The sequence below is a fragment of the Populus nigra genome, chromosome 3, assembly GCF_951802175.1.
Source record: "Populus nigra chromosome 3, ddPopNigr1.1, whole genome shotgun sequence".
In the NCBI taxonomy this organism is placed as follows: Eukaryota; Viridiplantae; Streptophyta; class Magnoliopsida; order Malpighiales; family Salicaceae; genus Populus; species Populus nigra.
The window spans coordinates 7,654,140-7,667,769 of NC_084854.1; the positions used below are offsets into that span (position 1 = coordinate 7,654,140).

The 13,630-nt window shown below is 31.9% G+C and overlaps 2 protein-coding genes across 12 annotated transcripts; one reads left to right on the forward strand and one right to left on the reverse strand.

Moving 5' to 3' along the window:
- The first annotated feature begins 3,401 nt into the window (after positions 1-3,401).
- LOC133690083 (uncharacterized) lies at positions 3,402-9,218 on the forward strand. Of its 11 annotated transcripts, none has more exons than XM_062110254.1 (8): positions 3,403-3,713; positions 4,705-4,810; positions 4,963-5,970; positions 6,567-6,740; positions 7,409-7,557; positions 7,821-7,931; positions 8,079-8,226; positions 9,104-9,218. In XM_062110254.1, exons 3-7 carry the CDS (start codon positions 4,963-4,965, stop codon positions 8,158-8,160), a joined length of 1,524 nt encoding a protein of 507 aa, XP_061966238.1. In that variant the 5' UTR covers positions 3,403-3,713; positions 4,705-4,810; the 3' UTR covers positions 8,161-8,226; positions 9,104-9,218. The 11 variants fall into 11 exon arrangements, with proteins under 11 accessions (XP_061966228.1, XP_061966229.1, XP_061966238.1 ...); XM_062110249.1 differs by having other exon boundaries at positions 4,705-4,805; positions 4,928-5,970; XM_062110250.1 differs by having other exon boundaries at positions 4,705-4,805.
- An 836-nt stretch (positions 9,219-10,054) lies between these two features.
- Positions 10,055-12,499, reverse strand: LOC133688896 (uncharacterized). The gene is made up of 5 exons (XM_062108540.1): positions 11,948-12,499; positions 11,050-11,850; positions 10,880-10,959; positions 10,688-10,759; positions 10,055-10,490 (listed from the first exon to the last, which is right to left on the reverse strand). Exons 1-5 carry the CDS (start codon positions 12,269-12,271, stop codon positions 10,151-10,153), a joined length of 1,617 nt encoding a protein of 538 aa, XP_061964524.1. The 5' UTR covers positions 12,272-12,499; the 3' UTR covers positions 10,055-10,150.
- Positions 12,500-13,630: the final 1,131 nt, after the last annotated feature.

Here is a 13,630-nt window from a genome sequence, read left to right on the forward strand (position 1 = left end):
TTTTTGTTAAGAAAGATCAATTTAAGATAGAAAACTTAGAATATTACAATTACAATATAGGTGTTGCACAAACTACGTTTATTTGAATCAAAGTTTTTTTTTATATACACATACACAAACAATAGATAGGTAGCTTGGACTTCAACACAGGCTAGATCAATTTTTGTGTAATGTAAAAAACAATGTTTGAGCACTACAAATGTATTTTAAAGAAAGGAAAAAATCAACGTCCATTCAGTTATATGATAGAAAAAGCAACGATATTAAATGGACCAAATCTTAAAAGAAAAGGCAATAACAATAACCAAAAAAACAAAAAAGCACGCTTATCAAAAGGGGAAAAAATAACAAAGTTGAATTTCAAGATAACATAATGTTAAAGGATGAAATTGATAAAAAAAACATAAAAAATAAAGTACCTCGAGTCAACCAAGCTAGTAAGCCAAACTTGCAACCCGAGTCGTGAGGTTGAATCAACCTCATAAAAAGCAAATTGAAAAAAACAACAATGCTAATACCTAACAATCCAAATGAAGAAGGTCGAAAAAAAAGCCCATAAAAATAAAACACCTGCAAACTTAGGTAAGGTTGCCAAACTGCGTGAGCCGGATCATGGAAACAAGATAACCTAGTAAAAGACAGAACAAAAAAATAATGAAACTTAATTTTAAAAAGAACCCATTTTTTAAGGATAAAACTGAAAAAAGATATATAAAACAACCTGAAAAATGGTTGGGTCATCCTGCCAAACCTACTGTCCAGTTCATGAGATAGGAATAACCTGAATGAAAAAACCAAAGAAAATTATGAAGCTTATTTTTCAAAACAAACAACATTAAATGATGAAATTGAAAAAAAACGATGTCAACCAATATCAACTTTTCAAACTTGTGACCCAAGTCACTAAATCAAAAGCATCCCATAAAAAAACCCAAAGTCCGGTTCTTGAAAAATCAAATATCAAAGGATGAAATTAAAAAATAATTAAATTATACAAAAGAATAAAAAAATAGCAATTAAGAGAATGATGACCGGATATGAAATAAAAAAATAAATGTGAGGACAACTTAAAATTTTGAATGGAAGGGTAAGATTGAAAAGAAAAATCAAATTCATAAAAAAAATCAATTATAGAAAATGATTAAAAAATAAAATATAGCAGTTAAGAGAATGAGGACCAAATAGAAATTAAATATAAATGAGAGGACAACCTAGAATTTTGAATTGAAGAGTGAAATTAAAAAGAAAAACCAAATTCACTAAACAATAAAAAAAATCAAAATTAAAAGAATGATGACTATATTTTAAAAAAATAACAAATCACAATTATGGACCATATAATGACATTGAAAACAAATTGAAATATGAGAAAACGGCCAAGAACAAAAATTAAAGATAACAAAATAAAGATTAAAGTTGAAATATAAGCACATGAGAGAGGACATATCTAAAATTTTAAAGGGCCAATGTGAATTTCAAGGTAAGAAGAAAGAAGAGAGGAGAAAAGGAAAGAAGAGGTCGTCAACAATAAATCATTGTCTCAACCGCCACACGTACCACCCCATATGGAGGGAGGTGTTATGACGCTTCAAATGCTATCGTAAAAGTCGGTGTTCCACTACTGAACATCTCATCAAACATCATCTGAAGAGCGTAGAGGGGCTCCACATGCTAGGATATGCATTGATTTTTTAATAATATTATATATTTATCAAAATACCAAACTACCCCTAAGCCTACTTGATTATAACAAAAAAAAAAAACATGGATGAAATTACTAAAAAAACCTTAAAAGCAAGTTTAGTAATTTTTGCTTTTAAGGGTTCTGAAGTTATTTCAATGTGCTAAATGGAAAGATAAAAACACTCCTGCACACAAATTTAATATTTTTACTTTTAAGGATTATTGTGTCATTTTACTGTGCTAAAAAACATGAAAAGATCATTTTTTTCCCTAATTAATTTGATAATGATGAATGAATTCTTATGAAAAGACCATTCTACTCTTAAGACCAAGATTTATTGAGTTTTTATACTCCTAAGACCAAGAATGAGGACTGAATGTGAAATAAAAAATAAATGTAAGGATAATTTAGAATTTAGAATTGAAAAGAAAAAATCAAATTCACAAAAAAAATCAATTATAGAAGAGGATAAAAAAAATACCAATTAAGAGAATAAAATTAAAAATAAACGAGAGGACATCTTAAAATTTTGAATTATAGGGTGAAAATGAAAAGAAAAACCAAATTCACTAAACAATCTAAAAAAATCAAAATCAAAATCAAAAGAATGAGGATCATATTTGAAAAAATAACATATCACAATTATGGACCATATGATGATATTGAAAACAAATTAAAATCCAAGAAAAGGGCTAAGAGAAAAAAAAGAATCAAAGTTGAAATATCAGTAACTAAAAGGACATATTTGAAATTTTAAAGGGTAGCTTGAATTTTGTGGTGAGAAGAGAGAAAAGAGAAAGAAGAAGAAAAAAGAGGTCATCAACAACAAATTTTTGCCTCAATCGCCACATGTGTTGCTCTGAATGGAAAGAGGCGTCATGACGCTTCTAATACTATCATGAAAGTCGGTGTTCCACTACTAGATAACGTATCAAGCATCGTCTGAAGAGCGCGAAGGGGCTACACAGACTGGCATATGCATCAAGTTTTTTAATAATATTATATATTTATCAAAATACCAAACTATTTCTAACCCTACTTGACCATAACAAAAAAAACCTGGATGAAATTACTAAGAAACCCTTAGAAGCAAGTTTAGTAATTTTTTCTTTTAAGGGTAATGAAATCATTTCAATATGCTAAAAATAAAAAGAAAAAAAATGCTCATGCACACAAGTTTAATATTTTATTTGTTTACTTTTAATGATTATTGTGTCATTTCACAATGCTAAAAAAATAATATGAAAAGATCATTATTATCCCTAATTAATTTAATAATGATGAATGAATCATTATAAAAGACCATTTTACTTCTAAGTTTAAGATTATTGAGTTTTTTTAATATAGACAAAATGATAATTTTACTATTTTAATTTGTAATAGCCTAAATCTATATGCATGGTAAAACCTTGATTCCTTTTAAGTTTTTTTAATATTAATTTTTAATCAAAATAATATAAAAAATGTAAATTTCTTATTAAAAATATGAATTTAAAATTACTAATTTATTTTTAAAAAATAAATATAAACACGGGTAATCATAGACTACTTACCGAAAAAAAAACTTCAAAAATAACTATCTTCATTTTTTATGTGAATTGTTTTTAAATATTTCTAGTTGCACGTTAAAAAAAAACCTTTTCAAGAACTGAGAATTTTGTTTTTTTAAAAAAGAATTATAGTAGTGGATATTTAGAGAGAGGGACGTGGGTGTAGGTGCCGGTGCAAAGGGGAAACAGCATGTATGCTATGGCACCGAATGTGGACGTGTTTTCAGTTTTGTGCAAGAAAACTACAAAACTCTGAAACACTTTAACCCCAATCGTACGAAAAAGAACTCTCACCTGTAATTATTTCAATTTCAAACACACAAACAACATGAAATAATAAGGCTCATTTTTAGCTATGCGGTTCCATCCCACCATCACCATCATTTCTCAGCCTTTTTTATTTCTTAAGAAATGGGTTCGAGTAGTAGTAGACCGGGGCCACTCTCAACACGGGCCCGACTGAACCGAAGGTCGTCCAGGTTCTTCTCTTCTCTCATCTGTGGTGGCTCGTTTTCTTTTCGCACAGCTCGTCATGAGGTAAAAAAAAAGAGTGATTTAAAATTTGAACTTGAAATTGATTTTTCATTTCTGTTTTTTGTTCTTTAATCAGTTTTGATGATCTGGGGTTGTCTAATTAGCGTTAAAAATGGATTGTTTATGTTGTTATCTTGTAAAATGAAATGACTTTGGAGAAAACGATGAATACCCATTTCGTGTTTTCTGTTGTTTTGTTAGAAGTTTGAATCTTTGCATGAAAATATCTGTGGCTTTTGATGATCTAGGATTTATCTTATGATGTTGGAAAAGTTGTCTTATTTTAGGGTTTTATGAGGTGGTTTCTTTTGCTTGTCAACTGTTTATGAAAGGAATTTTTTTTTTGTGTATGCCATCAAATTTTGTTTTGAATTGTTTGTTTATCGATAGAGACATGGTAGCTTAGCTCTCCAATCGTCCGAATATTTGGTCACTTTGGTTATTTGATTAAAAGTTCAAGTTTTGTGTCTATGCAATTCCTTGACATAGAAAATGATATTAATTTATAGACCTTAGTCTTACATGTATAGTCATTGGATTTTTAGTTTAATTGGGGTTCGTAGAGATTTTTGTCAAACTTTATGATATCCACATTGATGATTGATCGAGCTTAAGGTGATGTTAACAAACAAATGATTTGCTCTGACATAGTTCATGTACCCCTGTATTCCAAATCGGTGTTTCAGAATGTTTTACAAATTAACTTTATTTGCCATTAGAGTAGGAAAACTGTCTTAGTATGTGCACTTTCCCCACAAGACCAATGATCAATTGATACTTGGAAGCCTTGCTCAATGCCCTTGATTGATTTTCAATTTTCTTAAGAAGATTTTAATGCTTGTTTTGTTATAAACTATTTCTATAAGTCTGTAACGGAAGCTCTTTTTTTCAATGTTATTATGACTAAAACTGATTATTGTGATTTGTGAGAGCCAGATGGTTCTGCGGTATGGATATGGAGCAATTCCTTAGTGTTGACATAGGGTATAAACAAATCTAGGCAGTAGGCACTTCTCTCATTCAAGAAGCAAGATGTGGTGAGGTGGCAGTATTCATTTTCTGTTATATTTCTAGTCTTGATCAATGTGCAATTTTTTTAATGTTTCGTGAAGTCTATTTAAGGATGCTACTATTCAAATGTTGTGGCTACATTTTACAGAAGAGACTGATACGCATGCCATCCTTTTCCAATAGATGGAAGACTATCCAGATGAAAGTCTGGTGAATTCTCTGGATCAGTGTGGCCCATTCATCAATGAGGTACAGAATTCTGCTGAGGAATCATCTGTGGTTTCTAGTATGGTAACAGGGTCTAGTAGCTCGGATACTGAAACTGGAGGATCATCTGGAAACAGTATAACAGCTAGTGAGGGAACTTTTGTGAATGATGGTTATAGAAATCTTGACATAAGCTGTCAAGGGAAATGCCTATCTGACAGCAAGGAGTTAGTTGGCCTGGATCAGGGAAGTGATAGTCATAGTCATGATGAATCGGGTAGGAATGGAAGTATTACTGAAGCAAGTACTTCATTTAAAGAACAGCAATCATCAGATCCTGTATCTATGAATGTTTCAACTAACATGGATGCTGTCAATGGCATTGACAATTCAGAGAACAAGGGTTTTTCTCAGATCTATCCTGATATTATACATCCAAGCAGTTCAGATCCTTCGAGGCTTGGAGATTCACATTCTAATGATGCCTCTTTTGACAACCATATGGGTGAAGTAACAGACATACCTAATTCCGATTCTGATTCTGTAACTCATAGGCCTGATGTTCGAGTAACCTTTCACCCAACGCAAGATGAGTCTATCCAAGATTCAGTATCTTCAAATTTAGGATTTCTTGTGCCCAATAGGGAACAAGACCGGACAGATGGAAGTGTACTCCATGTCGATGTTGTGAGTATCTCTTCCAGCATTTATTCTAGCAGCACTTCAGATACAAGCAATCATGAAGCCAGAAGGAATAGCAGAAGACTTTTTTGGGATGCATTTTCAAGGCGCAGTTCTAGGAGGCATGTTGATTCTCCGACTACTGTTTTCTCGACAGATAATAATGATGATCTTGAATCCCATGACAGATGGCTTCTTAATTTCAGTGGTGATTTTTTCAACGATGGGATAGACAATGATTCTAGATACTTGGACAGGAGAATTCACAGATTGAATGAACGAAGACGACACTCAAGATCTGAGGTGATATTTCTGAATAGTTCTGAGGAAAGAATGCTATGATATCATTTACTTTGTGTGCATGATTGTGATAGATATTGGGGATTATATGTCTGTATGTTGATGAGTTGACTGTTTCTTACAATCATCAACAAGACCCTTGTACAATTATTGTTCCACTGAAGTATGGAATAGGGAAGGAAGCTTAGAAAGACAGTCCTCAGGGCGTTAACAAACATTCAAAACCCCCCTTATTCTTGGAAACATTTCAAATAAATCCTAATGAAATGGCCAGCCCAAAATAGAAAATTTACTTTCTGACCCTCCCAAGGCCCAAAGTCTGAATTCTTCCTTGGCCCTGTAGTTCTGTACTTTTGCAGGAAGTGTTTGCTCTTTGGCCTGATAGAGGTTTTTTTTTTTTTTTTTTTGAAATTGCAAGCCCTGGTCTTTTATTGCACATTCAATGGTTCTTTTAGTTTCTTTGGTATGATTGTATGCCACTCCTTACATTGTCTATCCAGTAGTCATGGCAGCTGGGTTAGCAGAACATAACAAATAAGGTTAAAATCCCTTTTGTCCATCTGTAATTCTTACGAACTAGTCCTGCAAGCTCTTTGCAGATATGGGAAAGACTTCATGGTGGCCTTGATGAGAATAGTCGACGAACTACCTCTTGTCCTTCTGGACTCCACCCTGACGGTACATGCTCGTGTGAATCAATCTTGATGACTGAGGAGTTGAATGCTCATCGAAGTATATCACGAATAGTCATGCTTGCTGAAGCTCTGTTTGAGGTAGTTCTCCTTTGACACATCTTCACCTGACTTCACTCATCCCATTCATGAAAAATGGATGTAGTTTGAAAAACAGAATGGACCTGTGTGATAGAGTTGCTAATTTGAATTCATTATGTTGATGTTAATGATGCTTTAAGTCACTATTTATCTATTTGTGTATATATTTGTCTTTTGATTTTGTTAGCGTCACTTTTGTATGAATTGCAAATTCAAGGGTATAACTGTGTTGAACCAAGTCTAACCCGCAGTAGAAGTTTAGATTCTTATTCTGCTAATCCCACAATTTGTAACTCTATTACATTTGTTTGAGGAATCTGATGTGAAAAGGTGGTGCATTATTTTGCTATCTTTTTGAGCATGAAGGTGAATCCTGAATAGTTAAATACCCCTTTTACTTTTCCTGGAAAAAATTTGCTCTAGAGTCGCTTGCATTTAGATATTAGCTGCTGTTCTGTCTCATAAAAAGACTAAGATCTAGCAGTAGGTTTTTAGAAACAGCGCAGCTGTCTTTCTATGTAGAGTTGCTTACAGAGGTGTGGAAGCCACCATCAATTGCATGATGAGGGAGCTGCTGTGACCATGAAATCTGTGCCAGACAGTTTTACCATGATTTATGCACTATTTGACCCGCGTTGGTTGTTACTAAGTTCTGGTGTATGTTTAAGCTGCAGGTTTTGGATGAAATTCATCATCACCCTGTGTCGCTCTCTCTATCCATGATGTCGCTCCCTGCCCCTGAATCCATCGTTGATTCTTTCCCTCTTAAGAATCACAAAAAAGTTGACAAAGTTGAGGGCAATGATGAGGATGAACAGTAAGTTTCTTGTTGAAACATGTTTTTTGGCTTGAACATGCATGATGTACACTAGGATAAGCCGGGAAGCGTACATGCACATGGTTGTTATTGCTTGTAGAAGTGGTGGGGAACTTGCAATTGGTGGTGTTTCGTTACTTGGATTGCGCCCATATTAATATGTGAACAAATATTTAGATGTTTTCTGTTTACAGAATGATAGCCAAATTTATTCACTTGTGGTCGTTTGGATTGTGTTCGATAATAGCTTTCTGATGGACCAGGTGTTACATTTGCCTGGCCGAGTACGAGGAAGGTGACAAAATAAGAGTTCTTCCCTGCCACCATGAATATCACATGGCTTGTGTGGATAAATGGCTTAAAGAAATACATGGGTATTGATATTGCCACCCTCCTGCCCTTTTGCTGCATATCTTTCTCTTCATAAACCATGTTCATAATCATTTTTTTTTCCTTTTCTGGTGTGAAAATTTTGGCACATCGTTCTCCCCCCTCTCCCTCCTCTGTTGGTATTTTTACAGGGTGTGCCCGCTTTGTCGAGGAGATGTTCGTGAGGTTGCCAACGAGCCTTCAATCCCGAATCCGGAAATTCCTTCTACTTGATAGAATAGCACATATAATTGTATATACAAACCTTTTATTACCTTATATAAATTCCATCTCTTGTATTATGAGTGTGTTTGGTATTGCGGTAGCTGTTGTGGTTGTGGTTTGAAAAAAGTTGTTTTATAAAAAGTACTTTTAGTTGAAGTTGGTTTGAAAAAATAGGTGTTTGGTTAAAACTGTGGTTGAAATTGAGGTTGAAGAAAAAGTAGTTTTAACGTGTTTGGTTAAAAAAATGCTTTTCAAATTGAGGTTATATATATATATATTAATGATTTTTAACTTAAATATTGTAGATTTAACTACTGTTATTACATCATGAAATAAATAATATTGATATCAAATATTTTTTATTATTCCATTAAACTATATGCAATGTCATTACATACAAAATCTATCCAACAAGGACTATATTTTTCATGGTTTTTTAAGCGCGCAACAACAAAAACTGAATTTTTTAATTTATGTAGTATTATTAAATAATAAACATTGTGATATCTTTATTATTGGAATTGCGATCAAATTCCACAAATGTTACGTCATCATGCGATATCTTTCTAATTTATGTAGTGTTATTAAATAATATTAAATACTAATTTTTCGAGTATAACACAATTTTTTTTTAAAAAAATTACAATTTCATTACAGTACGAGTAAATTTAATTTATCTTAAACTAATTTTTAAAAAAAACAAAAAAGAATATTGTTCACAATTAACTGCACTGGTATTGTTCGGAAAAAAAAACTAAACTTTTTTCATTGATTTTTCAAAAAAAAAAAAACTGACCATTGTAACAGTATTTTGCTGCTTCTCTATTCCTATGGCTGGACAACAAAAATCAGTAGGCCCTACCAGGTAAAATCAGGTTTGTTTCCTTTACGAAACATTAAAATTTGTGGTTGCGGGTGAACCTCACCCGCAGCCACAAAACCAAACAGCATCTATATCCCCTGAAGTTTGAATTCTATAGATCTTACAGGTCGGTGACCTTTACTGTAATTAAATTTAATTATAATATTTAATTTATTTTAAATTTAATTGATAAATAAGTTCAATATATATGTTTGTAGAGATAAAATTTTATTTATTTTGTTATTTATTTTATTTTTATCATTTTTATTTTATTTTTTCAAAGGTCTTATAAAAAAGGAGATAAGTATTTGGGAAGAACTAGTTTTAATGTTAAATTTTTGTGTGTGTAGTAGATCAAAGGGTTGTTTTTGATTTATTGTTGTAATATTTTTAGCAATCCTGAGAATTTTAAACATGTTACATGAATCTGTGTAGTAAATCAAAGGAGGTAAGTGTTATATGTTCTTATATTTTAAAAAGATTTCTTTGTATATTAAATGAGTTTTCCATCTAGTGAATAATTATATTTCAAAATACTCTTTTAGATGAATGAGTATGTGCAATTCACCACCTGATGACTACTTTCTCTCTCAAATTGATCAAAATCTGGACAAGCATAAGCACCAGGCTCTCTGTTTTTTCCCTTTTCGTTTCTTTTCTCAAGTGTTTTTTTAAAATGTTTTTTGACTTGAAAAAAATATTAAATTGATGTTTTTAGTATTTTATATACTAATATCAAAAATAAAAAAAATATTTTAATTTAAAAAAAACAACCCCAAAATCACCTCAAAACAACCCCAAAATCATCTCAAAACAACCACTCTTCTAGCCAAAACCTTCATATTTCACCCAAAATCAACTTAAAATGCTTCACCAAGTTTTTTTTTGTTTGTTTTTGTTAGTATACATAATAGGATAGGATTGTTGTGATTTAATCATTCATGCTAGTCTTTTTATTATGATTGTAAATTGTCATATTTGTATTATAATTTTATATAATTAAAAACTAAACATTATATACTCACTTGTGTAGTTATCTAGTTTCTTTGAGAATTTGGACAACAATTACAATAGAACACAAGTACACAAAAAACAAGAATACTGCTTCCTTATCAAGAGCATATCAATTCCCCTATACTAATACTGCTGCCTTGGGATCCAGAAGGGATTTTGGAATGATTCTGTTCTCATCTTATCTCCATTGTTTTCAGAGTAATCATGGGAGAAGGGATTAGTATAGGCTCTATGATCATTCCTGGCTGTAAAATTCTGGCCCCTTGGAAATGAATGGTGATCCTGTTGAGAAAAAAGGTTTGGGTGATAATTCTCATCATCATCTTCAAATGTTGTCCATCGCATTGAGTTATTGTGATGTTTCTCTCTTGCAGCATTTCTCTTGTTCTCCATCTCTCCAACATGATCCTTGAACTCCTCCTTCACCTCATCCAGTACAACATCACCATACTCACGCCATGACCTTTAAAAACCACAACATATTTGCGGTTCATATGAGGTTCCGTAAATAAAAAGTTCGATATGCTGTAGCAAGGATGCAAATGTAAGGAAATGCCTACGATTTAGTTGCAATGACTACGAGTTTAGTAGATCACTATATCAGATATGCTGTGACAAAAACAAGCATTAAAAAGAAATGCCTTCTAATTGTTTTCTTACTTGGGACAGAACTTTTTCAGGTCAACCTTGTCAACAGGAAGCTTGGTGGAAATTGCTTCAATTTGGTCATCACTGATAGAACCACAAAGAACAAGCACAATGCAAGACAAAAGTAAAAGATTAATTGATCGCTAACTCACACAAAGACACAACTATTTCAAAGTCCCCTGTTCATTAAAAAACAATGCTTACGAAAATTGAAGACTGGAGTTTGTAGTGCTTAGTTCTGTTTGGATTTTTGATATCTCCTTCTTTATCTTGTCCCCTGAAACCTGAATAATTAACAGCAGATAGACACATAAGCTAAGGTTTAAAGTTAAAGATTTGGAAAAAAAAATTTATATAAACTGTCAAGACTGAACCTTATCGATGAAAAAATCTGAAGCAGAGCCATTAGAATCCAGCTTCTTCTTAATATTTCTGGTGTCTGGTCCCTCTCCAATGGGACTATCAACAAGATGGTAAGATCCTGAATAAGCCTCACTGTCAGATCTTTCATTGTTAAGAGGCAGAGGAGCAGTCTCATCATCTGAATCATTTTTCTTCCATTTCTTAAACCCATTAAAACCCCATTGTTTTTTTGCCGATTTCGAGGTTTTCTCCTCACAATTAAGACCATTATCGCCGCCACCACCGCCTCCTTCTCTTGGCACTTTTTGAAACAGAGTCTTTAAGGGTTTCCTCTTGGACTTGTCATTGCTTCCACTTTCTTTTGTAGACTCATTTGGTAAGCTTGCTTGCATGAGAATTGACTTCGTTTCACTTCCCTCATCCCAAAGTGGTTTCTCTGATTCGTTACTGACATGGCCAGAAGAGGCCAATCTTGCTTCAATTTCGAAAATACTCTTTTCTTCTTTGTGTTTGCTTTGCTTTTGAGAGGACCCAAAACCAAAAACTGAGGCTGCTCCTTTGATTTGCTTGATCGCTGAGTTAGGCTTTGATCTGTTTTTGGACTGTAAAGTTTCTTTACCAATCAAACTTTTCTCATCTTTTAAATCAATAACCGACCACTCCCCTTCCTTGTTCTCTTTTGTGTCTTTTGGACCAGCCAAAATAACATCTCTTGAATCAATTTCTGCTCCTTGTACTGCTAGCCGTTGTAACAAAGGCCTCTTTGATGAATGGTACTCATCTTCTGATATACATTTTGCATAAAGAAGCTCCTAAAACAAAGCCAAAACAAAAATTAGTTTAACTTGCTTGTCTAAAGATAAAAACTGAAATAAAATGTAACCCAGGTTCTAAAACTAGAAACTTTACCTGCAAGAAGACCAATTTATCTCTTAAAATGACTGGTTGTTCATGTTCAAGTGGAGAAGAAATAAGGGTCTCAAGCAAATGAATCTTGAAAGCAGAAACCTCATTTTCAGATAAAATATCTTCTTTATGCAACCCCATCAAGTTCAAAATCTGGTGGAATGAGTCTTGTTGCCACTTCAAGTTATCAGACTGCAGCTTTGAGAGCCTGTGTTCTGCAGCAGTCAATCTCTTTTTCTTGAAGGAAAATGGGAGGATTGTTTTGCAAAGAGAGGTGATTGAGTCATGGAGAGTAGAGTAGTATGCTGGTGTGTATGTGTGTACCATTTTTGAGGATCTTTTCTTTGTTTCTTGATTTGAACAAGTGAATAGAAGAGATAACAAATAATTGTGATTTTTATGGGGTGCCAGGGCTGTTGTGATTTTAATGAGGATTTTCAAGTGTTCCTTTTTTATTTTCTGGATTGGTGTTTATTTAGGGTTCTTCGAGTGTTTGAATTTTTGGGTTATGAAACGGTCACTTGGAACTAGCCGTTGGTGAAGAAGGTGAGAGGACTTGGCAATTGTTGGAGTAATACGATGTCATTTTTAAGTATGAGTTGGATTTTCTGTTGATAATCTACGGCGGCCAAATGTGGTACCACGGTGTGTGTGTGTGTGTCTATATATATATATATATATATATATATATGATTCTAGTGCTGTGGGTTATAAATTATTTTTTAAGTTTTTTTGATAAGTTTTTTTTCACATAAAAAAATTAAAATGTAAATAAAAAAAATCATATAAATATCTAATTAAATAAATCGATGATCATCTATGTAAATAAAAGGTTGTTAAAGATAAATAAAAAAAATTAAAAAAATTAATAAATAGATGTAGATTAAAATATTTGATCCTGCAAAATAAGACGTCTACTGAATTTATTTATTAAAATTAATAAAAAATAATAGAAATAAAAATACATATTGATTGAATAAAAGAAAAGAAAAAAATATTATGAAAAACATATTGTAAAAAAATATTTTTTTTATAAAATAAAGCTCATCTGTATAAAATAAAATTCTTCAAAAGTCAAATACAAAGAAAATAATTTTTTTTAAAAAAGCATCTATTCAAAAAAGGTTTGCAAAACTCATTGTCTAAGTTATAAGACTAGGATAAACCGATAAAAAAAAATATAGATAAACACAAAATCATTTTTAAAAAAATAATGTAAAATAATAAAATCATAAAATAAAATAAGAAAAAAATGTTGAACCGCATTAACTTTTTAAAATCCTGATCCATATTATTAGATCGAAAGTACCACAAATGAAAAAATCACAAAGCTCGATCCCTAACAAATCAAACATCGAAGGATGAAACCGAGAAAAAAATCAATCAGATAAAAAATTATAAATAAAATAATGAAAGTGAAAATCAAAATAAAAAATAAATTAGAGGGCATCAAATTTTTTTAAATTGGATGGTTAAATTGAAAAAGAAACTTTAAAAAAAGAAAAAAGAAATCAAAAGAATGAGGATTAAATTGAATAAAATAAAACAATATAAACTTTGATTGGATGATAAAATTGAAAACCAATAAAACTTTAACAAAAGAACCAAGAAAAAATAAATCAGAAATCAAAAGAATAATGATCAAATTTGAAAAAAAATAATATATGTCAAATTGTAATTGAAGGA

Bases quoted from the DNA above. Each gene is read 5' to 3' on its own strand.
- LOC133688896 (XM_062108540.1), bottom strand. From the start codon at position 12,271: ATGGTACACACATACACACCAGCATACTACTCTACTCTCCATGACTCA. The intron at 11,851-11,947 runs GTAAAGTTTCTA...GCTTTGTTTTAG, and splicing joins ATAAATTGGTCTTCTTGCAG to GAGCTTCTTTATGCAAAATG. The intron at 10,491-10,687 runs GTAAGAAAACAA...TGGTTTTTAAAG, and splicing joins CTGAAAAAGTTCTGTCCCAA to GTCATGGCGTGAGTATGGTG.
- LOC133690083 (XM_062110244.1), top strand. From the start codon at position 3,646: ATGGGTTCGAGTAGTAGTAGACCGGGGCCACTCTCAACACGGGCCCGA. The intron at 6,741-7,408 runs GTAGTTCTCCTT...TGTATGTTTAAG, and splicing joins TTGCTGAAGCTCTGTTTGAG to CTGCAGGTTTTGGATGAAAT. The intron at 7,558-7,820 runs GTAAGTTTCTTG...CTGATGGACCAG, and splicing joins GGCAATGATGAGGATGAACA to GTGTTACATTTGCCTGGCCG.